Source organism: Mytilus californianus, unplaced genomic scaffold (assembly GCF_021869535.1).
Source record: "Mytilus californianus isolate M0D057914Y unplaced genomic scaffold, xbMytCali1.0.p SCAF_6, whole genome shotgun sequence".
NCBI classification, from domain to species: Eukaryota; Metazoa; Mollusca; class Bivalvia; order Mytilida; family Mytilidae; genus Mytilus; species Mytilus californianus.
This window is the reverse complement of record NW_026262712.1, coordinates 119,293,865-119,319,765: the sequence shown is the minus strand read 5'-3', so window position 1 is coordinate 119,319,765 and position 25,901 is coordinate 119,293,865. Positions and strand designations below refer to the sequence as shown.

The 25,901-nt window shown below is 33.0% G+C and overlaps 1 protein-coding gene and 1 long non-coding RNA gene across 2 annotated transcripts; both read right to left on the bottom strand.

Annotated features, from left to right (window-relative positions):
- Positions 1-206: 206 nt before the first annotated feature.
- Positions 207-18,898, bottom strand: LOC127704673 (protein PIF-like). The gene is made up of 10 exons (XM_052208811.1): positions 18,777-18,898; positions 14,522-14,779; positions 13,803-14,237; positions 11,261-11,455; positions 9,937-10,224; positions 9,235-9,393; positions 4,952-5,316; positions 4,411-4,507; positions 3,054-3,133; positions 207-578 (listed from the first exon to the last, which is right to left on the bottom strand). Exons 1-10 carry the CDS (start codon positions 18,871-18,873, stop codon positions 540-542), a joined length of 2,013 nt encoding a protein of 670 aa, XP_052064771.1. The 5' UTR covers positions 18,874-18,898; the 3' UTR covers positions 207-539.
- On the bottom strand, positions 988-1,705 carry LOC127704675 (uncharacterized). The gene is made up of 3 exons (XR_007983456.1): positions 1,569-1,705; positions 1,272-1,347; positions 988-1,119 (listed from the first exon to the last, which is right to left on the bottom strand). It is a non-coding gene; the product is annotated as an uncharacterized LOC127704675 (long non-coding RNA).
- Positions 18,899-25,901: the final 7,003 nt, after the last annotated feature.

Sequence of the window (25,901 nt, the reverse complement as noted above, 5' to 3'; positions counted from 1 at the left end):
TACTCCTTTTCTGAAAATAGACTAACTGTCTGTTCAAATACACATGAAGATATGAAGCAGATAATTGTTTTCCATGAAAGATAAAAGGAATTATAGGTAGCAACTTTTTTTGCCCTAACATTCAAAGGCACCGGTACAATTCGGTTAGATACTCTATATATTTGTAATTGTCATACAGTTTGGAGGCTTATTAAACAACATAGAACAAAAATACAAAAAAATGTATTCTGTGAATGTAACTTTTGCGAACGTGATCATGATGATAACTCAATGATAACAAAAAGAGGTATGAATAATTCCGTATAACAAACTGTGATTTCAGACATTAAAACAGACGGTATCAATAAACAGATAGACTCTTTGTGAATTCATTGTCAATTGGTATTATTAATAAAAACTTTTGCAACTACTTATAAATATATGCAACCAATATGATAAGACATTCAGGCGCATTAAAAAGACAAGAAAGACAGAAAGAGTTTTTTAAATAAAAAGCACGGAACACAGCATGGATTTCGTCAAAACAGCGACCTCTATCGTCAACGTTCGTCATCTGGCATACATGTAAACATCTCAATCTACAAATAACAGTGATACAAACAAAAAAGATACAATGGAAAAAAATGGGATCTCTCGTCAGTAGTAGTCTTCTTTTATGTTTTTGTTATTTTGAGAGTTTGGTGAGGATGGCAGTCCTTTGGTAGTTTCTGTTTGAAGTCTCAACTTTCTGTGTAGACAACTGTCTATTGTTGAAGTCTTAACTTTTTGTGTAGACAACTGTCTATTGTTGAAGTCTTAACTTTCTGTGTAGACAACTGTCTATTGTTGAAGTCTTAACTTTCTGTGTAGACAACTGTCTATTGTTGAAGTCTTAACTTATTGTGTAGACAACTGTCTATTGTTGAAGTCTTAACTTTTTGTGTAGACACCTGTCTATTGTTGAAGTCTTAACTTTTTGTGTAGACAACTGTCTATTGTTGAAGTCTTAACTTATTGTGTAGACAACTGTCTATTGTTGAAGTCTTAACTTTTTGTGTAGACACCTGTCTATTGTTGAAGTCTTAACTTTTTGTGTAGACAACTGTCTATTGTTGAAGTCTTAACTTTTTGTGTAGACAACTGTCTATTGTTGAAGTCTCAACTTTTTGTGTAGACACCTGTCTATTGTTGAAGTCTTAACTTTTTGTGAAGACAACTGTCTATTGTTGAAGTCTTAACTTTTTGTGTAGACAACTGTCTATTATTGAAGTCTTAACTTATTGTGTAGACACCTGTCTATTGTTGAAGTCTTAACTTTTTGTGTAGACAACTGTCTATTGTTGAAGTCTTAACTTTTTGTGTAGACAACTGTCTATTGTTGAAGTCTCAACTTTTTGTGTAGACAACTGTCTATTGTTGAAGTCTCAACTTTTTGTGTAGACAACTGTCTATTGTTGCTTTTTTGTGAAGACAACTGTCTATTGTTGAAATCTTAACTTTTTGTGTAGACAACTGTCTATTGTTGAAGTCTCAACTTTTTGTGTAGACACCTGTCTTATTGTTGAAGTCTTGATTTTTTGTGTAGACACCTGTCTATTGTTGAAGTCTTAACTTTTTGTGTAGACAACTGTCTATTGTTGAAGTCTTAACTTTTTGTGTAGACAACTGTCTATTGTTGAAGTCTTAACTTTTTGTGTAGACACCTGTCTATTGTTGAAGTCTTAACTTTTTGTGTAGACAACTGTCTATTGTTGAAGTCTCAACTTTTTATGTAGACAACTGTCTATTGTTGCTTTTTTGTGAAGACAACTGTCTATTGTTGAAGTCTTAACTTTTTGTGTAGACAACTGTCTATTGTTGAAGTCTTAACTTATTGTGTAGACAACTGTCTATTGTTGAAGTCTTAACTTTTTGTGTAGACACCTGTCTATTGTTGAAGTCTTAACTTTTTGTGTAGACAACTGTCTATTGTTGCTTTTTTATGAAGACAACTGTCTATTGTTGAAGTCTTAACTTTTTGTGTAGACAACTGTCTATTGTTGAAGTCTCAACTTTTTGTGTAGACAACTGTCTATTGTTGCTTTTTGTGTAGACAACTGTCTATTGTTGAAGTCTTAACTTTTTGTGTAGACAACTGTCTATTGTTGAAGTCTTAACTTATTGTGTAGACAACTGTCTATTGTTGAAGTCTCAACTTTTTGTGTAGACAACTGTCTATTGTTGAAGTCTCAACTTTTTGTGTAGACAACTGTCTATTGTTGCTTTTTTATGAAGACAACTGTCTATTGTTGAAGTCTTAACTTTTTGTGTAGACAACTGTCTATTGTTGAAGTCTCAACTTTTTGTGTAGACAACTGTCTATTGTTGCTTTTTGTGTAGACAACTGTCTATTGTTGAAGTCTGTATGTTGTCCTCTAGATGCCTTTATTGTAATCTTTGTCGTCAGGTCGCTGTCTCATTATTGTATACCATTTACCTCTATTGTATCTTTACAGTAGTATTGCAGCTTTTATTTCTGTGGTAAATAGTATGACCGAATCAACAGAATATTTCAAGTGTCTTTCGAGTTTTAATTTTGATATTGTGTATTTTAGTGCTTTTTGTAGTTAGCTGTTTCTTTTGTTTAACGTGATCTATTGTTCTTTAAATTGACTAATTATCTAGCTGATATTAGCGTGGGTATAACACAGTTACAAAATTAGTATTACCATACATAGCACATAAGTCATTAACCTAAGCTACTGTGGCTCTTTTCACAAAAAAAACTTTAGGAATTGTAAGTCATACACATTTCAGTATAACTTACGATTAATTTTAATCGAAAAAAAATTTTGTGAAAAGAGTCGCAGGTTGTTTGTGTGATGTATGTACGATGTTTGGTCATCTCTGTTATATTGATTACAGGAACCATTTTGAAATTGTGATACGACAAATTTGAGAACTTTAACAGGACTATTAGATGTGCTTGTGTTTGTTGCCTTTGGATGACAGTCTGGTTTATCTATACATATGATTCTTTGAATCTTTGTTAAACATTAACAGAAGATAAACAATGAAATGATGAAAATACGTACGTTATCCATTTCTCCTTCAAAGTCATCCATTTCTTCTCCATGACCTATCTGCAGTGCGCACGCTCGTCTTTCTATTGGACCTACAGTAAAAATTACACACAAGGAAAAAAAATAATTCAAATTCAATAAAGTCTGCTTAATATCCGGACTCACATCTGGCTATTATCAATGAGGTCCAATTATTATCAAAAAGATTAAAAAAGTTGAACTAATCCCTTCGAAAATTCACTTGCAATGAGCAATAAGAAGGGTGTCACTTGTGGAGAAGGCACAATTTACCTTTCTGAAGCACCCGAGTTTACCCAAAGATATTGGCGAGGTTCATGTTACACATCCTTTTGTTTTATGTGTAATGCTCTGAGGACTGTTTTTGTCGTCTTTCTATTTGCCATTTTGTTGTTGTGTTTTTCTATTTGCCATTTTGTTGTCTGTTTTTCTATTTGCCATTTTGTTATCTGTTTTTCTATTTGCCATTTTGTTGTCTGTTTTTCTCCGACTTCTGACTTTTGATTCTCTCCTCGGTATTTTTTATGTTTGTTCTTCTGTTGATAAACGTATCAGGTCAAGGTAAAACAGACATTGGGGTCAAAAACTCCATCGTGTCCAATGAAGATGGAACTTATTATCTACATTGGGGTCAAAAACTGCATCGCGTTCAATGAAGATGAAACTTATTATCTACATTGGGGTCAAAAACTGCATCGTGTTCAATGAAGATGAAACTTATTATCTTATAAATTATTTAGACAAATAAAAACAAAATCCTCTATGGTAAATATTCTTATTTTCCAATCTGATTAACATCTATATCTTGTCTCTACCCTTCGCTTACAAACGTGCTGTTCTACTTTCTGTTTTGGTCATTATTACATCAGCCAATGAAATTCCTGCCTACATAATTTGGAAAGGGTCTATCATTACGTCAAAACCAGAGGATCCCGAAATGTCTTTAAAACATTACTTTCTGTTTTGGTCATTATCATATCAGCCAATGAAATTCCTGCCTACATAATTTGGAAAGGGTGTATCATTACGACAAAACCAGAGGATCCCGAAAGGTCTTTAAAACAGAATGTAGAACGGGTTGCTTGTTTCCATTTCCATTTCTTATAATTAGTATTCTGAAGAAAAAATATCCTGATATAGATAGCCAATGAAAATAATATATTTAGCTTTATTGATGTTGATGTCAACTCTTGTATGGTTTCTGTTTAATTTATTCACAACTTTTATAGATTCGAGACGATCTAAAGCTTGATACATTGTATAAACACATATTTAGAATTGACCTCAGTATGTTTCTCACTATATATGATAGAAAACATTAAACACAAATCTCTTTTACAGAATGCTTTACCTGAACCATCAAGGAACTTTGAATATTTTACTTTATTTACTTCTCCTTCTAATTTTCCATCGGAATATTTATAAACGATGTCCTTCCAGTCATCACCCTATAAAACAGAGAAGACATTTGCACACATACGTAACAGTAATAACTAGAAATGATTATAATTATACATGTATCTACATGATGCCATAAACGACTATGGTTAAAAAAAGGGGGAGTCCGATACGGGATTTTAATTGGATAATATCTTATAGACTTCGGGGAGTTAAAAATTGATATAGGATTCTAAGTGTAACCAGCCATTCAAGAACAAGTTCGAGCTAACGTTGGTAAGAGTTCGAATTATTGTTCGAGATAGAGGGGAAGTTCGTGTTAAAGTCAAAGCTTGATTTGAAATTTAAGTTACAGTTTGAGTAACACTTGCGGTACATTTTGAGTTAAACTTGAATTTAGAATCATTATCATTTTGAAGTCTATGGTTTTATCAAAGTAGTGTTGATTAACTAATTGTTTTGTTTTTGCTGTCCATTACACTGATATAACTTACTGGTGTAGGAATTTCAAAACTAGTATACTGTCCACCATCTGCCTGCGCACCAAATATTATTGCGTCTTCTTCTTTAGCCACTAACAAAGAAGCATTGTTTCCACAATCACCATTACTAACGATAGCTTGTGGACGTGTTGATCTTTTGTCGAGCTTCTTCCTACGTGTGTCTTTAATGCGCAGACGTAGAACAACAGTGCCACCTAGATCAACATTGGATAGTTGTGGAACACGGAGTAAGCTTTTACCATCAAACTTAGCAATACCATTCTTGACGTCGACATTCTGGTTCACAACATAAACAGGATTTTTTGCCTCTTCAAATGATTTTCCAAAATCTAATTTTACTTTAGATTTACATCCTCCTAAATACAAATTACAAGTATTACAAGAATATTAAGTCCCCGGTGGTATCTGGTCAGTACTCAGCGATTCAGTACACTGACATGAATTACAATTTTTCGTTGATACATGAGGAACTTTGAAGAAACTAAGGTGCCAACTTCTTCACTTTAGATGGATTTGGCTATTCTATTTAGACCCCCTTTTGTTTAAACATATTTTATTTGCAAAAAAAAACTCACAAAAAGGATTAGACACAAGTTAGTCCAACTTAGATCGTCTTCTCCTAAGATACAATATTAGACAATAGAATTTCATAGCATGCAAATATCAAATTTATTATTACACAATATATAATCAAACATCTGTAATTTGAATGACATATTAAGAAACAGTATAGAAAAAGGGAAAGATAGGAAGAAGGGAAAAAAATATGCATGTGTGTGTGTGGATCACTACATTCAGATTATACACATGATTAAACAAGGAACCTTTTGGTCAATTTTATATAATCAAAAACATTGCTACATATTTCTTCATTTTGCTCATTTGTCAGATGTTAAAATCTCTAGATCCAAAACAAGGTCATCTGGTAACCAACTAAGACTATTCCTAAGAATGTGACGTAAATTTGTATATAAAGGACATTTAAAGAAGAAATGATTAGAATCATCGCGGGGGAATCCACAGCGACAAGATGGATCTGATACAATATTTATTTGAAAGAGATCATAATTAAGGAATGTAGCTGAACATCTTAATTGCGTTAAAATAATATTGAGGTTTCTTGGACCAAATGCATAGTAACTAGGCACCGTTTTATTACCTACTGTAGAACTCTTTTTTAATTTATTTTTAAATTTTGATAAAGTTTCTGTTTTTCGCACGGATATGTCCAATCTATTCCATTGCCTAATAGTTGATGAGATAAACGAGTCACTACTTATCGAAAGTCTACAAAAAGGTAACATAATATCTTCACCATTTCTTAAAGGATATGTAGTTGTACTTTGTATCGATGGCGGAATCAATTCACAGAGATAATAAGGGGCTTTTCCGTTGTACGCGTTGTAAAGCATTTGCAGTTTTCTTCTTCTTCGACGGTCTTGAAGAGATTCCCATACAATTTCTTTATAAATATTATTTTTATTTGTAAAAATTGGCAATCTTGTTACAATTCTTGCAGCTTCAAGTTGCAATTTTTCTAGTTTGTTAGTATTACAAATTCCACAGTTATCCCAAACTTCACTCGCATATTCAAAAATCGGTCGTATATATACTAAGTATAATGTTTCAAAGTTTGACCTGCTAAGTTTGTATTTTAGCTTACGTAATGTATTTATATATTTTGATACACTAAGTACAATGCTATCGATGTGCGTATTCCATTTTGCATCGTTAATAAGTGTAACTGCAAGGTAGACAGATTAAAATAAGCAATGTTGCTTGCTTCTGGATCCCATTGTTTATACTGTATTTATAGATTATCGTTGGTTATCTCAACGAGATTGGTTTTCTCGCTTGAGACGGTACGGCGAAAGCGAGAAAAGCAATCGAGTTGAGATGACCAATGATAATCTGTTTATCGCTATTTTACCTATGAAGACGTTGTTAATTTCCTTGACAACGGCACATGTTCCCTTAGTTTCTAGCGATAATTTTCATATCACACGACTCCGTTTTCATATCACTCGACTCCGCTGAGAACGGAAATTATCAGTCAGCAAGATCAAAGGAAAAATTCGTAAAATAGCGATAATATATTATATAGCATGATTTGATATATCGAATAAAATATTGTTTAAACAAACTCCAAGGTGTTTGTGGTAATCGGTGAATGGAATATCTTGGCCATTAAAAGGTAAAATTAATATTTGGTTCTTCGATATTCGAGAAAAGCATAAATTCTGTTTTATCTGGATTGAATGACATAAGCCATCTTTTTGACCATTCATCTAGGATTTTCAGGTCATGACCGATTACAGTTTGTATTTGCAATCTATCATCACTCGAATAACTGAGAGAAGTGTCATCTGCAAAGAGCTTAGTAAGTGATATTAGATTCTCTGCAATATCGTTTATATAAATTAAGTGATATTAGATTCTCTGCAATATCGTTTATATAAATAATAAAAAGAAGAGGTCCTAGGACCGACCCTTGGGGACACCGGCTAAAGCAGATCTTGGAGAGGAACAGGACTGTTTGATTACTACCATTTGTTTTCTTTCATTGAGATAGCTATGGAACCATTTATGTAAGTTACCTTGAATTCCACAGGATTTTAATTTGTGTAAAAGGCCATTATGCCAAACCTTATCGAAAGCCTTAGAAAAATCACAAAAGACAAATTGTAAATTTCTATCAACTGATGAGTGGTTGAATTTTTTTGTTAAAATCCAGACTGGTATTCAAAATTAAGTTTTTGTCTTTGTAAATGGTTGTACACATGTTTATATACTACTCGTTCCATAACCTTTCCCACACAACTTAATGATATTGGGCAATAATAAGAGGGAAGGCAGCTATCCCCCTTTTTGAATATAGCGATAACACTGGAAATTTTCCAGCTTGATGGATATTTTGACTGCTTAAGGGATTTATTAAAAATTATTTGAAGGAGTATGGCTATCTTTTCATGACAAATTTTTAACATCTTATGACTTATTACATCAGGTCCCGATGCCTTGGATCTAGAATCTTAACAACATCAACAATTTCGTTTAGATTTATAGTGATGTCATTTAAAATAGTTCCAGTTTTTTGTTCAACATTTGGTAGAGGAACGTTTTCTTCTTCTAATGAAGAAATTAAACTAAAATATGTGTTCAAAAGTTCGCATTTCTCATTGTCCTCATAGACAATATCATCTAGACTTTCATCTTTTATTATATTTTGAAGTGGAGGGATATTACATGAACCTTTATTTGATTTTATGAGCATTTTCATAATTTTTCGGTAAATTTTTGGATTTGATATATTTTCTAAAATAATATTATCTAGATTTTTTTCAAAATTTTCCTTTGCATTTTGTTTTTAAATTATTGACCTTGTTTCTCTGCTAATTGTATTTAAACATGTCGATTTTTTTCCTAAATCTGTTGCGTTTACGGATTTCTTTTCGCAGTACATTCGTAAACAATGGTTTATCATTATTTCGTTATGGTTATCTCCTAACGTTACTTCGTACTTACTTATCCTGGTTTACAAATGTTTAGGTTCTTAATGATTGCAAATAAAGAAAAACACTTCGGACGTACACAATTTATAAAAAGTTGTTTTCATATTAATTTAACAAATGGTTTTATACATTTCCTAATCATGGACTCGTGTTAATTCTCATTGTTTGATTAAAAGTAACCAGAACGGTGTCACTTGTTGATCAGGAACTGTCTACCGTACAAGAGTCAATCTAGAGTTTTAGTTGGTTCGGGAACTGCCTACCTTACAAGAGTCAATCTAGAGTTTTAGTTGGTTCGGGAACTGCCTACCTTACAAGAGTCAATCTAGAGTTTTAGTTGGTTCGGGAACTGCCTACCGTACAAGAGTTCATCTAGAGTTTCTGTTGGTTCAGGAACAACCTACCGTACAAGAGTTCATCTAGAGTTTCTGTTGGTTCAGGAACAACCTACCGTACAAGAGTTCATCTAGAGTTTCTGTTGGTTCAGGAACAACCTACCGTACACGAGTCGGTCTAGAGTTTTGATTGGTTCATTAATTTGTTTCACGTTGTTAGGGAATTGTTTATACTCCCCATGAGATTCAAAAGAGCTTTGTAGTTCAACATTATGTTTTCTGTGTCTTTCTTTGTTATCTATTTGTTAATATTGTTTTTTTTTAAATTAATTTGGCCATGGAGTAATGTCGAGTCAATATGATAATACTTCTATGATTTGGCATATAGATGTATAAAGATTTACGCAGAAATCAACAGTACCATTACCTGTAGTCATATTATATACCGCCATCTCAGTACAGTGACAATCTTTGGCATTGAAATGAGTACCAGGTGCACACGGCATCTTCACCCAACCATTAAATTCTACATATTGTTCGAAGAAATCTGGGTCATCCTTCACCGGTTTCTTATCACAAACTAAAACTATTGACAGTTTGTATGAATTTCTTTAATCATGTATCAATATAGAAACATACCATTGTAGTCGACGGAGTAAACCAATATAGAAACATGCCACTGTAGTCGACGGAGTTAACTAATATAGAAATATACCATTGTAGTCGACAGAGTAAATCAATATAGAAATATACCATTGTAGTCGACAGAGTAAATCAATATAGAAACATACCATTGTAGTCGATAGAGATAATTAATATAGAAACATGTCATTGTAGTCGACAGAGTTAATCAAAACATTAAAATAATTGCAAAGTTGACGATCAAATCCATGATAATTACATTATTGTTATAGTCTATCACGTGACAAATCTTTTAACTTAAAAAAAATCGGAATTGATTCGTAATATTAGCAAATCCTATCGGTAACAATCATATAAATTGTAAGCATTTTTCACATTATTTACAATTATGGTAATGGATGTTAGTTGTCTCATTGGCAATCTGAATGCATTTTGGTGAATAATATTTTTTCTCCTACGTTAATATGATGTAGGATGTCTGACTTACGTTTTTTTACAGCTTTGACTACTGGCATCTTCTCAAGCTTATTGTTGATCGTGTCAGCATCTGGAATACGTTCTTTCACGACTTTATCGGAGGCCAAGAAAGAGGCCTGTCTAGGTGGACAAGATTCCTTACAAGTTTCGTCTGGAACGCATCCAATGCCCTTTTTGTATCTATAATTTACAGGGCAGCACATAGGATATGACTGGTTCCCTTCGCATGCCCAAAAGGAGCGACAGTTACCAGAGGTGGACTCGTAAGTGTAGAGAGTTTGATCAACGAGACATCTGTCTGCAAGAATTAAAAAGTGTTCTTTTACCATGGAGATATTTTTACTATTTTATTTTTACTTATATTATTAGAATACATGATTTTTATTTCAAGCAGAAAAATGGGTGTTCAGACTCGATATTCCATATAGCTTCGACTAAGTTCACTTTGAAAATTTCGTTGCTGTTCCAAAATGCACTTTAACATGACAAAGTGAACTTTTACCTAAAGGTCGTCAAAAGCATTGTGTGTGCACAATATGGAATGTTGTATCAACACTCAAGTGTATTTGAAATGTTCAATTTAGACGTTCATTGGAAAATTGTGTCAAATTCCGTCTTTTTAATTCTTGCTAATTGATATCTCCGATCCAAAAGAAAAAATGCGTAAACTGTATTATATTTTATTGAAGTAAAGTCAATATTGTACAAAAATGTTTCAATTGCATTATTGTAAAACGAAAAACTGATTGAACATTTCAAATTCTAACTTTTATACACATAGTCGTATATTCTAGTTTGAAACTCTAAAATAATTGAGGTAGATATTGTATGAAATAAAGAACAGCAATCGAATATACATTTGCCAAAATAATAAAAATATTGAACAAGAAAACAAAACGAGAAAAAAAAGACCCCCTCCCCCTCCCCCCCCCAAAAAAAAACGTACTAGAAAGAAGCACCCCAAAAATGAATAGAAGAAAACAAACAAAAAATACACATTTAAAACAATATACGTTAAACCCCAAAAACATAATACCACAAACCATACAAATATAACATAACACGGATTGTCATTTGTAGAATGAAGTTCACACTATACTGTTGTTTATCTTCTAATTACCAGTGTTTCACTAATCTTAATTATTAATCATCGGATCCGGAGTCATCTGAATCTGAGTCATTCATATCATATCTATAATCCGAGGAATTCATATCATATTTATGTGGATTTCTTGAATAAAACATTACTTTAAAAGATGGACGAATCCTTTTTGTGTTCAGGAAGCGCATGCGAATTATGCGGTACAACAATTTCATAAAAAGCTGCTGCCTACCGTTTGGACATTTGACCATACCAGCCGGTTGACAAGTTAAAGATTCCTGACTCCAGAAATTTCCCCATGGGCATTCCTGGATCACAGCTGCTTTAATCCCGGCATTTCCAAAATAACACTGGACAAATTTACCACAGTCGGTAGGATGGCCATTAAATCCTGCTCCATTCCTCATTTTACATCCATCACATGGGTCTGTAATGCAAAATTCATGAATATAAAAATAAGGAAATGTGGTATGATCGACAATGAAACAAATATCAAACAGTGCCCAAATGAGGTAAATGTAAACAACTATCAAACAGTGTCCAAATGAGGTAAATGTAAACAACTATCAAACAGTGTCCAAATGACGTAAATGTAAACAACTATCAAACAGTGTCCAAATGACGTAAATGTAAACAACTATCAAACAAACAGTGCCCAAATGAGGTAAATGTAAACAACTATCAAACAAACAGTGTCCAAATGACGTAAATGTAAACAACTATCAAACAAACAGTGTCCAAATGACGTAAATGTAAACAACTATCAAACAAACAGTGTCCAAATGAGGTAAATGTAAACAACTATCAAACAAACAGTGCCCAAATGAGGTAAATGTAAACAACTATCAAACAGTGTCCAAATGACGTAAATGTAAACAACTATCAAACAGTGTCCAAATGACGTAAATGTAAACAACTATCAAACAAACAGTGTCCAAATGACGTAAATGTGAACAACTATCAAACAAACAGTGTCCAAATGAGGTAAATGTAAACAACTATCAAACAGTGTCCAAATGACGTAAATGTAAACAACTATCAAACAGTGCCCAAATGAGGTAAATGTAAACAACTATCAAACAGTGTCCAAATGACGTCAATGTAAACAACTATCAAACACTGCCCAAATGACGTTAATGTAAACAACTATCAAACAGTGCCCAAATGACGTAAATGTAAACAACTATCAAACACTGCCCATATGAGGTAAATGTAAACAACTATCAAACACTGCCCATATGAGGTAAATGTAAACAACTATCAAACACTGCCCAAATGACGTAAATGTAAACAACTATCAAACAGTGTCCAAATGACGTAAATGTAAACAACTATCAAACACTGCCCAAATGACGTTAATGTAAACAACTATCAAACACTGCCCAAATGACGTAAATGTAAACAACTATCAAACAAACAGTGCCCAAATGACGTCAATGTAAACAACTATCAAACAGTGCCGAAATGACGTAAATGTAAACAACTATCAAACAGTGCCCAAATGACGTAAATGTAAACAACTATCAAACAGTGCCGAAATGACGTAAATGTAAACAACTATCAAACAGTGCCCAAATGACGTCAATGTAAACAACTATCAAACAGTGCCCAAATGAGGTAAATGTAAACAACTATCAAACAGTGTCCAAATGAGGTAAATGTAAACAACTATCAAACAGTGTCCAAATGACGTAAATGTAAACAACTATCAAACAGTGTCCAAATGACGTGAATGTAAACAACTATCAAACAGTGCCCAAATGACGTAAATGTAAACAACTATCAAACAGTGCCCAAATGAGGTAAATGTAAACAACTATCAAACAGTGTCCAAATGACGTAAATGTAAACAACTATCAAACAAACAGTGTCCAAATGACGTAAATGTAAACAACTATCAAACAAACAGTGCCCAAATGACGTAAATGTAAACAACTATCAAACAGTGCCCAAATGACGTAAATGTAAACAACTATCAAACAGTGCCCAAATGACGTAAATGTAAACAACTATCAAACAAACAGTGCCCAAATGACGTCAATGTAAACAACTATCAAACAGTGCCCAAATGAGGTAAATGTAAACAACTATCAAACAGTGTCCAAATGAGGTAAATGTAAACAACTATCAAACAGTGTCCAAATGACGTCAATGTAAACAACTATCAAACAGTGCCCAAATGAGGTAAATGTAAACAACTAACAAACAGTGTCCAAATGAGGTAAATGTAAACAACTATCAAACAGTGTCCAAATGACGTAAATGTAAACAACTATCAAACAAACAGTGCCCAAATGACGTAAATGTAAACAACTATCAAACAGTGCCCAAATGACGTAAATGTAAACAACTATCAAACAGTGCCCAAATGACGTAAATGTAAACAAATATCAAATATACTTTTTCCGCAGGTGAATATGCTTATTTATTCAAAATCCCATTCATATAGAAAAACCTATTAAAGTTCTATCAATATGGAATAACACATCTCATAATCCTTTTTTTTTCTGTGAGATAAGAATTGCCTTTAATACGAAAGGGTTTGTTACAGATGACCTTTTCTCATCGGATATTGCTTTAAAATTTGTACAATTATGGACACGCTTAATTAAAAATCTTAGTAGACAACAGAATGATTTGGTTCATTTTCATAAATATATAATCTACCCTTTGTCCCTCTCTTATAATTTGATAGAGACAATTAGTAAAATCTCTGGACTTTCAAAATGATTAACTTGAATGCAGCATATCTTTATGATCTACACGATACTTACCCCAGTCGGCTGTTGTTGTCATCATGGTTGTTGTTGTTGCTGGAGTAGTCGTAGAAGTTGTTGTAGATGTTGTTGTAGTTGGTGGTGGGGTCGTCGTCGTTGTCGTTATTGTGGTTGTGGTTGTAGTTGTTGTAGTTGATGTGGTGGTTGTGGGACATACCTCTTTAACAAGTGTTGAAACAACAGATTTTAACTGATCGAAAGTGCTTATAGATAAAACCTTGTCGGCACTCGATGCAATAGAGTTTAATTCGATTTTATCAATTAATTGAGACACTCCCACAGCAAATATTGTCACACCAGAAGTCTTTGTAATTAAAGATTGTTTTGCAGTTTTCTCGGGGTCTTTCGATATACCATCGGTGATAACTATTCCTACCTTCGGAACTTCTTTTCGGCCTTGCTTCTGAAACATCTCTCTCATAGCTTTTATTCCTGTTAACAAAAGTATCAAGATCCAACTATTAAAAAAGAAGCTCAACAGAAACCAGTTTATGCTATTTATATTATAACTAGGTGTAATATTCCTGGAAAGACTGAAGATTGTGATGTTTACACACGAAATCATAATAGAATAAAAAAAGTTTATATCTTATGGATTGTTACGATTATAACAATACTTCGTTCATGATAGCAGAGACACATTTTACTGAATTGCATAAAACCCAAAGCCTTAACAAGACAATATGAAATATATATGTACTATAGAGCTAAATTACCTAGATCTGTTCTTGTTCCATCTCTAGGATGGCGTAGAGCAAGGATGTCCTTTCTCAACTGCTGTTTATTAGATGATAATGAAATGTTTGCAGATACATCACTACTGTACAACACAAGGCCAAACTTGGCTTGATCATCTGCTAAATGTAATGCATCTTGATAATCCGCTAATGATTTTTTCAGAGTAACAAAATCTTTAGCCGTGATACTGTCCGAGCCATCAACCACGACGATCAGGTCCAAAAGTGAACGGCATTCTACAATAATAAATGATAATGATCAATTGTGGAACAAATGGTAAGACATTCTGCAAACGTGAAGAAAGGAAACACAATTATGCAAGGGTGATAATTCTCATGAAGAAAGAAAACACAATTACTCAAAGGCGATAATCTCACGAAGAAAGAAAACAATTATGCAAGGGCGATAATTCTCATGAAGAAAGGAAACACAATTATTCAAGGACGATAATTCTTCACTTAGCTTTCATTTGTCGTAACGACTATATGGTCCTTTCCTCTTGTTTTTTTTTTACCATCACCGAATGGGGTTTATCACCAGATTATTAATTGTCATTTGCATAGAAATTAAACATTAGTTTTGGTATTGTCATTTGCATAGAAATTAAACCTCAGTTTTGGTATTGTCATTTGCATAGAAATTAAACCTCAGTTTTGGTAGTGTTCGTGTTGTTTAGAATGGAGATTTTCTATTTTGTGTTTTGTTCTACTGTTTTCGTTTTATTATTGATATACGAATAAATGAATTTAATGATTAAACGTAATACCATCATCTCCCTTTATTCATTAATGGAAAATATGAACTTAAACCCAATGACAAAACTAACTAACAGAAATCTAGATGGCAGCATATAACAATTATGTTCTTATCGTATTTGTGATCTATTTGACATACATTTTTAATTTATCACTTTAATTATATTGTGGGTAGCATTCCTCTCAATTGTATGACATGACATGTTGTACATGGAAAGTGAATATGCATGTTTGTAAATGTTAGTGACTATAATTGGTAATGACAAGTTATCCAAATACTAATTGATATCTCATATCTGTAACTACTGACGTCTGACGGTCAAAAATGAAGGGTTGAGTAGAAGGAAGCTTCCGATTGTGCTATAAGGATGAAACATGATAAAAGATAATGGAATGAACATTTTTCGTATCAGCTGTTTTCTTAGTTCTCGAGATGTTGGTTCGGGCTGATATCATAACCTAGGGTTAATAATACATCTGATATGCAAAATGTCATATAATTTACTGATAATTCAAAAGTAAGTCAGGAAAAGTATTGGATTTTCTATACACAAAGAGTTTGAAAATAAGGAGATATCAGCAATCCAACATAGCAAGAAACGCTTTGAATGTCCTAATACAGAAAGAATTAGTTTTTAAATAGGTACTTTTATCATAAATGTCTTGCATATTATGAATGCCTTTAGATATATTTAATAGGAGTGTTAATACAGAAAAAGTATCAATGTGTTAACAAGTTCCAACAACGAAATTTGTTGTTCAGGAAGGACATGTCATTTTGACACAAAAAATATGTTCAGCAAAAAAAAAATTAACAAGAAATAATACAATGAAATACTGTTGTGTTTTATGTTTTTTTAGGCAGTGTTGATACTTAAGATATTGATATGGATGTAAACCACAATTCATTCAATTTAATGACGTGTTAGTTCTGTTTCAAAAGTTTATTGACGTGTTTAGGTATTGACATTGTTTGTGATGTAAGTAGGGATATCTTACATCCGACAGTATTGGTATATTTCGTTGTCTTTCATTATATCTAAAATACAAATATTTACATTCAACATGTCCACCCAATGGTCTGATTGGGAACATTTTCACCTTGGCTTTTAACCATGCATGTTTCCGAATTTCTACAAGTTGCCTAAATAATTATTTGTTTTTCAGTTAGAGAATAACATGTAGAATCTATGTTTTTTTTTTAATAATACAAATTTTCTTTTTTTATATTCCCTTTTTATGTGTTACAAAGCAATGAGTTATAGCTAATTTTGTAATATGTTAAAATTTCACCAAAAAAAAACATTCATTCAATTAAAAGAACTTTTCTGGATAAAAAATATTCTTTTTGTGGTTTGAATTTTAGATCTTCTCCTAAATAACAGGGTTAAAGTGTTTTTCAATGCATGGTAGCCTCAAAATTAAATTATATTATTTAAGTTTCAGAATTTTCTCTTAAATTTTGGAAACGAATTCTTTCAATAGATATATCTTCATTGTTCATTAAACCTTGTTGAATCGTTGAAATAGTGTATTCAATCATCCATGGCAAATATGTTGTTGTTATGGCTGACAAAGCTCCAAACAATATCGAGTGTGTGTGTAAATCATATTATGAAACCTGATTGATAAGGACATGTGTTTGAAAATTCACGTGTAAAACAAACACATACTAGTACTCCACATGGCATGGCATTTACTAAAAGAGAAAATCCAGTCAAAGGTCTATTGATCTTTTGAGATTTAATCCAAGAAGGGGGAAAACTGGATGTTCCTTTGCCTTGCTGGATACACACATTGCACAAGTATCCTTTTTTAAAGACAGGCAGGATCCCTGTGGGAACTTCTTTCGTATAAGGCAGACTTGACCCATCTTCTTATTTTTATATTGACATAGACTCCATATAGGGGCTTCTCAAGAAGAATGAAATCAGACTAGCATTTCTTTATATTCACGTTATAAGACGTCCTCTCAGCGAATATTTCGTAGTTTGGCGACTATATTGACCACATCTGAACCCTTATAATCGAAATATGATACCCCAGATATACAATGTATTAAAATCTGCTTCATATCGAAAGTTTTACAGCTCATTATAATTTGGGTGACCATTATGGAATAGCTGTATCACAGATGACCACGCAAATGTTCCACTTGTAGCTATAATCCCGTTTTCTTTTCCTCGATTGCGACATCACTGAATCAATGCGACTCATAACCAGATCTTGACTTGCCATGAGAAACACGACAAGTGACTCTTGTGAAACAGGAACTGCATACCGTCCGAATTACCGAAATGTTGTAAAGAGGTTCTCGTTGATTTGGTTTTTGTCTCAGACATGTATTTTTTCTTCATTATTTGATTTTGTAGTGACTGAAAGCCGTGTTTCATTAAAAAATCACATTCGGTCATGTATTAGGTATAGAGAATTTACTTGCACCGATGGTTTATGAATTTCATGATTTCTAAAGATTAGAAAAGAGATACTTATCCGATATTGCATGATATATTGTAAGCAGATATGACTTATCAACGTATTTAAACAGCAGTAACACGGCATTTGTCTTTGGTCACTCCCGGTTTTTGGTTGTGGTTCGTGTTGCTGAGTTTAGTTTTTTTGGTTTTGTAAACTGATGTTTGTTTTTTCGTCGTTTTTCCTCGACTTATGGTTTATGATTGCCCCTTGGTATCTTCTGTCTTTTTTGGATGGAGTGGGGGGGGGGGGGGCACTAGTAGAGCAGGATCTGTTGACTTATGGTTTTAAATTTCCCTTGTTATTTTCATGTGTCGTGTAAGAAAAACCCGCGATTTATCATAATTAATTGTCAGACATTATTTTGTGCATATATTTACCCTCACAATTTTACTCTTAGTAAAGTAAGATTTTTTTGCAATTATCTCTACGTAAAATTTCAGAAAATTCCCTAGAGCAAAGGAAATATATTTTACATCACATGAAGTATTGAAAAATAATCATAAAATGAAAAATAAATAAATAAACAAAAATTGATACAAAGCCAATCTAGTTTAGTCATATAAAGTAATAGAATGATAACAGAAAAATATAGAAGACCTAAAATAAAAAGAAATGCAAACAAGTCGCAAAATTACACCACAGTGGCAAATAATCGTTATGCTAATTATATAACATCGTCCGTGGTAAATGAAAATATAACCAATACCCTACAAGTAAAATGATAAAAGACGGCATCTCTGACAACCTAGTCGCAGCGATTTTTTTATTTTTACATTTTTTCCACCAATGAAAAAAAAAAAGATATAAATATTATCCATTAGAAAGTTTTATATGTATCTATATTATTTTGTATATGCATATTTGAAGTAAAGGTTATTCGATTTCCTATTTGAACTAAAATTTAATCACAAAGGTTTAGATTTGGTAATAGAACCTTTAAATAATGCAGTTATATAAATTTTGGTTCATGATGCTAATTAATCTTGAAACCCATACTTACTTAAGCTTCTAGTAAATCTTCCAGGCGCACTATTTGAAATTGAAAATATTGAAAACAGTATCGAATAAATTAAAACAAGGCACCTATACCATTCCATGCTTAGATCCGGTGTGTTCGTGAGAAAATTACCAGCCCGTTTTTTGCATGTTATTTTAGAAAGAAAAAATGTGCATTAACCCTATAATTAGTCTTTATAGTATGTTAAATGAATACACATACAAGAGTTGTCCATTTCTTCTTGTCACCACTATGGTCAATCAATTAATACCTGGTGTTTAATATCAGCTTTTTGAGGGTCTAAATGGGAAAAAACGTATACATTGTATATTATGTATTTATGGTAGTGCCATTACTAATTTAATTATCATTTTTAATAGCAGAAAATTGCTGATAGCATTGAATGTAAACTGAATTATGAAGGTTGATGTAAATGATTATTATTGTCATGATTTTTCTACAATATTTCTAAATCGAATTATCGGTCGAGGACAGTAAAAAATGAGAAAAAAATGTAAATGGTCTCTATAGCAGCAGTGATCTTTGCTCAATATCACTGGATTCTGTTAGCTGCTCAATATCACTGGATTCTGTTAGCGCATTTTTGTTTGGTTTCAAAAGAAAACGAAAGAATAAGGTGGATATCCATAAGTCAAACAAAATCACGAAATACACGGAAATGGACAAAGGAACAAACTCCGGTTTATCTTTTCTATTAACTGACATTTTCTACAGCAGAAATATTTTTATAACTGCGTCAAGATAAAGAAACGTATTTACAATTTTGATATTATTTCTATATTAAGATCAAAATCATTGAATATTAGACCTACAATGTATCCCATCATACGGGGCCTCAATAAAAAATGTCCAAACATGAGACTACTCGATATGTTTTCGCTATTAAGCTCACTTAAAACATGATAATTGATACCAATTTTACGTGGTGTCAAATTATGTATGTTTGTCAGGTAATGTGCATTTTGACATTGGTCATAGTTGTCATTATAATTGTCTCTTTTACATATTTTATAATAAGCGTTCAATCAGAGGAAATTCTGTATAAGATTCAACTTCTGTGGGGGTTTGATAGAGCCTCAGATGATACAGAGAAAGAGAGAGAAATAAAGAGGGTGGATGCTAATTAAAAAGAGGAGAGAAGTTAAACAATTTCATATACCACACTAAAAATGATTCGATCGTGTGGATTTTTGCCATGAATACTCTTTTATAGATAATCGTGTTTACATCTAAGTATGAGTTAACTGACTTCTGCAACATCTACCTATATACGCTAACTTGACCAATACCCAAAGCTTCTGGTAGGTGCAAGAAAAAAATAATAATTATGAAGTAAATATAAAAAAATACACAAAGCAAGAGAAAATGAGAATGACTAGAAAGAATCAGAAACGATATAAGAAAAAGGAAGCTAAGACCTGCCGAAAGCCCCTCTTAAAGATTACTAAGGAGGGAGTTTCAGCTACTGTTGCTGGTAAAGAGTTCCAGGTTGTCAATGTTCTTTGGAAAAGCTGCATGTGTATCCAGCAATTGATTTCTATTCAATATTGCCTGAAGCTCTTGATATGTTCTGATCTTGTTCTGGTTACCATTTCTGTAAGATATTGTTCACATGGTATGTCCACTAGATCACTTACCGCTATCTAAAGTATTGTCAATTGTCGTTTCTTCCTCCTGTCTGTTAGAGATTCCCAGCCAAGTTCTAACATACTACTGGCGTTTCGATTGACGTTGGTAGCAGAACGGGTAGTACGGTGTTTGACCATGCATCTAAACTCCGTGATATTCTGTTGAAAGGACATGTCAGATTGGATATTAATTCCAAGGAATGTTGTACTTTGGTTCTCTGATTAAGAACTTATCACTCGCGCATGTAAGGATGTTTAAAAGGTGAGTGTGATCTGCTGGCTATTGATAAGTTGCACTTTATTTGGTCGAAATCCATGACCAGGTGGTTTCCAAATCTGTAAGTTTGTATATGTCTTTTTGTAGTATATCAGTACATATGAGGGGCCTGATGGGGGGGGGGGGGGGGGGGGGGGGGGCGGGCATCACGATTCATGAGTTGATTTTTTTGTCAATCACGATTCACAGAAAATAAATTTCCATGATCACGGATCACGAAAATATAAAAAAAAAATCTGTAGAAATACGGATCACGATAGCGAAAATGCGCCGATCACGAAGAACGAAAATAACCCATCAGGCCCCTCATATATCACATGTGGATGCTATTTTGTAACTAGTTTAATTTGATTTAATATACACCAGGCTATATACTCACTTGTTCGGTATTGCGCTTGCCTATACGATCGGTCACTTTGTTCCGTCTAAGCAATTACTAGTATATAGTTTCAACATCAGAAATTGTTTATATAACACCTCTTCATAGAAGAAAAATAGAAGTAACCAGTTTTGCAGTAAATGTTTCCTCCAATTCTTCAAAACCATAAATGGAAAGACAGGAATTGTACCTATATTTCTATGTATCATTTTTATTTTTTTATTTTTAGTTAGCTGAAAATTAATCGATTAACATCGAATTTAAACGCATAATTACACAGAACATTTGTTTTGTGATCTTTTTCAATATATTCATGCATCGATTGATAAACATATGCACACAGTTTTGTGCGTTTTGTTTTATCATTCTCCGTTTTTCTACAATTCTATTTTAAATGACATCTGACTGCAATATGTTTTCATCTACCTGGTATTGCACCGAGTAGAAAACAATATAAAATTCTACAATATTGGTACAAACTTTGTATACCTAGATTAAAACTGGTCATGTCATTATATTTTTTCAATTTGACATCAGAAATATACCATCCTTATACAGTACACGTATTAACTCGCGATGTTTAAAGCATTACTTTCATTTTGAATCTTATCTCAGCATCAATTTTGACATATTAAAGAAAACAATCTAATCAAAATGGATTTAACTTTTTGTCACATTTTCCATCCTTCCACTTCATGTACGAAATTGCATTGCCCAATATTTTTCCTATTTAAATAATAATAAAACCTTTCTAGGGACCAAGCAGCAGTTGCATTAAGGTATATTTTCAAGAATAAACAGCTAAACTCATCAATAATTTTAATAATATTTGATGAATATAAATATCCAAATAGCAAACTTAATCTGCTTAGGAGCATGTTTCCAATAACTTTCATTGAAGGTGACAATTTTTGGTCTGCATCAAAGAAACTAAGTAAGCACCAAATATAACACGCTGAGATGTCGCACTTGCTATTGAATTTATTTTGAACATATTTAAGGATTAATATAAGTATCATATAGACGTACGGTGATATATAGTTGCTAACATTCACATCATTTGAACTCTGTTGGATAGGTGTCTCATTGGCATTCATACCACATCATCTTATTTAATATTAACATTATCAATGATCCGTGTAAATGAGGTCAAGGACTGACAGGTCGTCGTGTAAATCTTATAGTGCTATATGTCCACTTTTGATAAAAATGGAGATAGCTATACATTTGATATACATTAAGATCAGGATACAAGTCCTAGGACCGTTACTCTTCCTTTGTCATATAAATGACATCCCAGACGCAGTCAGATCTGCAGTTCGACTATTCGAAGATGACTGCCTACTCTACAGATCCATAAAGTCCCAGAAAGACTATGACATCATCCAAGAAGATCTCAAGAACCTAGAAGTATGGGCAAATAACTGGGGAATGAGGTTCAACGCAAAGAAATGCTACATCCTAAGATGTAAAAACAAAAGCCAAAAATTCTAGTTTAAATGGACTCATTCTACAACAAGTCCAACATAACCCATACTTGGGCCTACACATTTCAGAAGGCCTAATTATAAAATGGTCTACCCATATTTCCAACGAAAAAGGCTAACTCAATACTAGGCTTCCTGAGAAGGAATTTGAGATATTGCCCACAAGAATGCAAGAATGTTGTCAGTTCAACAATGGAGTATGGAGCAATACTATGGGACTCTACAGATCTACAAACAGCAAGCTTGAAAGGATACAACGAAAAGCAGCGAGATTTATAACGGGAGACTACAAATCTAGAGATGGTTGCGTCTCAAATATGCTCGCTAAACTGGAACTACAAGATTTACAGACAAGACGTTCAAGCCAGAAGCTAATATTTCTGTACAAAATGGTTGAGGGGCTGGTTCCTGCTATAGAAGCAGACGAATATTTAAAAAAAGCACGTCCAAAAAGAACAATTACTGTCAAGAAATTTGATAACTACCAGACAATAAATATTGGGGAAAAACAAGTTAAGAACAACACAAAGTGTTTTGAGACTCCAAATAGCAAAACGACACAATATGCAAACCCATTCTTCATGAAAACAGAGATCGAGTGGAACCACCTAGAAGAAACTCTAGTGTGCACACCGAGCGTTGAGAGCTTCAAAACTGCTCTTGCGCACCGTCAATAAATCGAAAGCGCTCTCTCTACCGTTGTATTAAAGCCAGTATTGGTATCACAACGTACCCATACAGATACAGAAGAGCAATTGTATATCTCCCTATACAACTATTATTCGAGATTTCTACACTTTACGAGTTTTTGTCACAACTACACTACTCTATCTCCACACTTCCATTGGAGTATAATAGCTTATTCCTATATAGTTATTCAGAGAAATATAAATTTTATACTGTTGTATCTCCACTATTTTTCCGGTTTTTTTGCTGTAAAATAATGATAAAATTCTCTTAGTAGTACATGATTAAACTGTTTAAATGGTTTGAACTCAATCTATTAGCAATACTTGGCAAATCCAGCAGTCAAGAATTGAGGATATTGCAGTTAAAAATCCATGGTCTGTCTTCAATAGAAATATAGGGATATTCTAAAACAACATGTTTGTAGAGAAGTGCTCCACTCCAGAAAACGGTGGATGTTTTGTTTATCTAATGTCAGATGTACATGCAAGCCTTGAAAGAATTCCATATACCAATTAGTTTTCCTATTTATCATTTTAAGTGAGAAATTAAAAGTATTTAAAGCAGTCACTGGGCAAATGGAAATGAGGTCGAGCAATGGACATAATAGTTGGATACTCTTGTCACATAGGCATCTGTATACAAATTATGAAGCACCAAGATTATTGGACAATAATTTGCATTTTTTTACACTATGTTCTATTTTGGAAGTCATGGCTGTAATGTTGATTGAAAGATTTTAACTAAATAGGATCCTCCACGTTAAGTTCAGTTTAAATTGATTCAGTTGTTTCAGAGGTGAAAGGTTAAAATTGTCAATAAATGGCAAAAACCCCAATAAGTAATTGCTGGAAGTTGCCAGTTTTTTGTGGTCATGTGACTTGATGGTAGATCTTGTATAAATTTTACTATAATAGGAAACAAGAATGTGTCCCTAGTACACGGATGCCCCACTCACACTATCATTTTCTATGTTCAGTGGACCATGAAATTGGGGTCAAAATTCTAATTTGGCATTAAAATTAGAACGATCATATCATAGGGAACATGTGTACTAAGTTTCAAGTTGATTGGACTTCAACTTCATCAAAAACTACCTAGACCAAAAACTTTAACCTGAAGCGGGACAGACTGACGCACAGACCAGAAAACTTACAATATACATAACTTCAATTTAAGTTTTTGATAAAATCAAACCACATCATTATTATTTGCTTTTATATCTAAATCAGAAATAATTAACCAACTTTAAGTGGAAAATTTTCACACATCACGCCCCCCCAAACTCAATCCCAGCCTTCAGTTTGTGGTATGGTACCTTGCAGTACAATTTCACAGAGATCCAATTACTTAAACACAATTAATTGTTGGAAACTAAAAAAAAATGCTTATTTTTAACCCCTTTTTTAGCCCCTTATTCCTAAACATTTGAGCAATTATCCCCCAAACTCAATTCCAACTTTCTCTTTGTGATCAGAATTAACCAACTTAAAATGGAAAATTTTAAAGAAAAAAAAAGGAAAAAAAATCCCCCCCCCCCCCCCCAAATTTTTTTGACCCACTTCCCTTTGTGGTATGGTACCTTTAAGTACAATTTCAGAGAAATCCATACACTTGAACACAAGTTAATGTCTGGAAACTAAAAAAATGCTTATTTTTGCCCCCTTTTTTGGCCACTTATTAATAAATGTTTTGGGCAAACATTTTACAATAATATTTAAAACTGAAATTAATTTGTAACCTTAAAATTAAATAGAAAATGACATCATAGTCATAGCTAAAAATAAACAAACTATTGGTAAATTTCCAATGGAGTTTATTATATTAAAACAATAAATTTGCAACCATAAAAGCGCATTAAAATACATCATAAAAGTATTAAAAAAAATTTAACTACATCATAAGGCTATTAAAATAGAAAATGAAATCATAGTCAGACTAAAGGTAAACAAAAAACCTTCATCAGCAAAATTTTATATTGGCAAATTTCCAATTTACATAATTCAAACATAGTGCAGGTGAGATATTTAAATGAGTTTGAATTACCAACCTTACACTGCTTTTAAATAATGTTCTTTACTCAATTATTTGTCTATTAAAATGGAAACCCTAGTTTTTTAACCTTTTTTCCCCTTATTCCTTAAACGAAAAAAAAATAATTACCCCTTTTTTGACCCCCCCCTTCCCCCCCAAACCAAGCTCAATAACAGCCTTGCCTTTGTGGTATGGTACCTTGTAATACAATTTTAGAGAGATCCATACACTTGAACACAAGTTATTGTCTAGAAACTAAAAAATGCTTATTTTTCACCCCTTTTTAGGCCCCTTATTACTAAACGTTTTGGGCAATTACCACAAAACTCAATTCCAGCTTTCCCTTTGCGAAATGGAACCTTGTAGTAAAATTTCAGAAAGATCCATACACTTACACACAAGTTATTGTCATGAAACTAGAAAAATGCTTGTTTTTTGCCCCCTTTTTGGCCCCTTATTCCTAAAATTTCGAGGAAATTAACCCCAAAATCAATCCCATCATCGACCCTTTGTGATATGGAATCTTGTAGTACAATGGCAAAGAGATCCATACAATAACACAAAAGTTATGTCTGGAAGTTACAAAAATGCTTATTTTCGGCCCCTTTTTGGCCC

Bases quoted from the DNA above. Each gene is read 5' to 3' on its own strand.
- LOC127704673 (XM_052208811.1), bottom strand. From the start codon at position 18,873: ATGGAATGGTATAGGTGCCTTGTTTTAATTTATTCGATACTGTTTTCA. The intron at 14,780-18,776 runs GTAAGTATGGGT...TTATTATTGTAG, and splicing joins AAGATTTACTAGAAGCTTAA to AATGCCGTTCACTTTTGGAC. The intron at 11,456-13,802 runs GTAAGTATCGTG...TTTGCATTACAG, and splicing joins GACAACAACAGCCGACTGGG to ACCCATGTGATGGATGTAAA.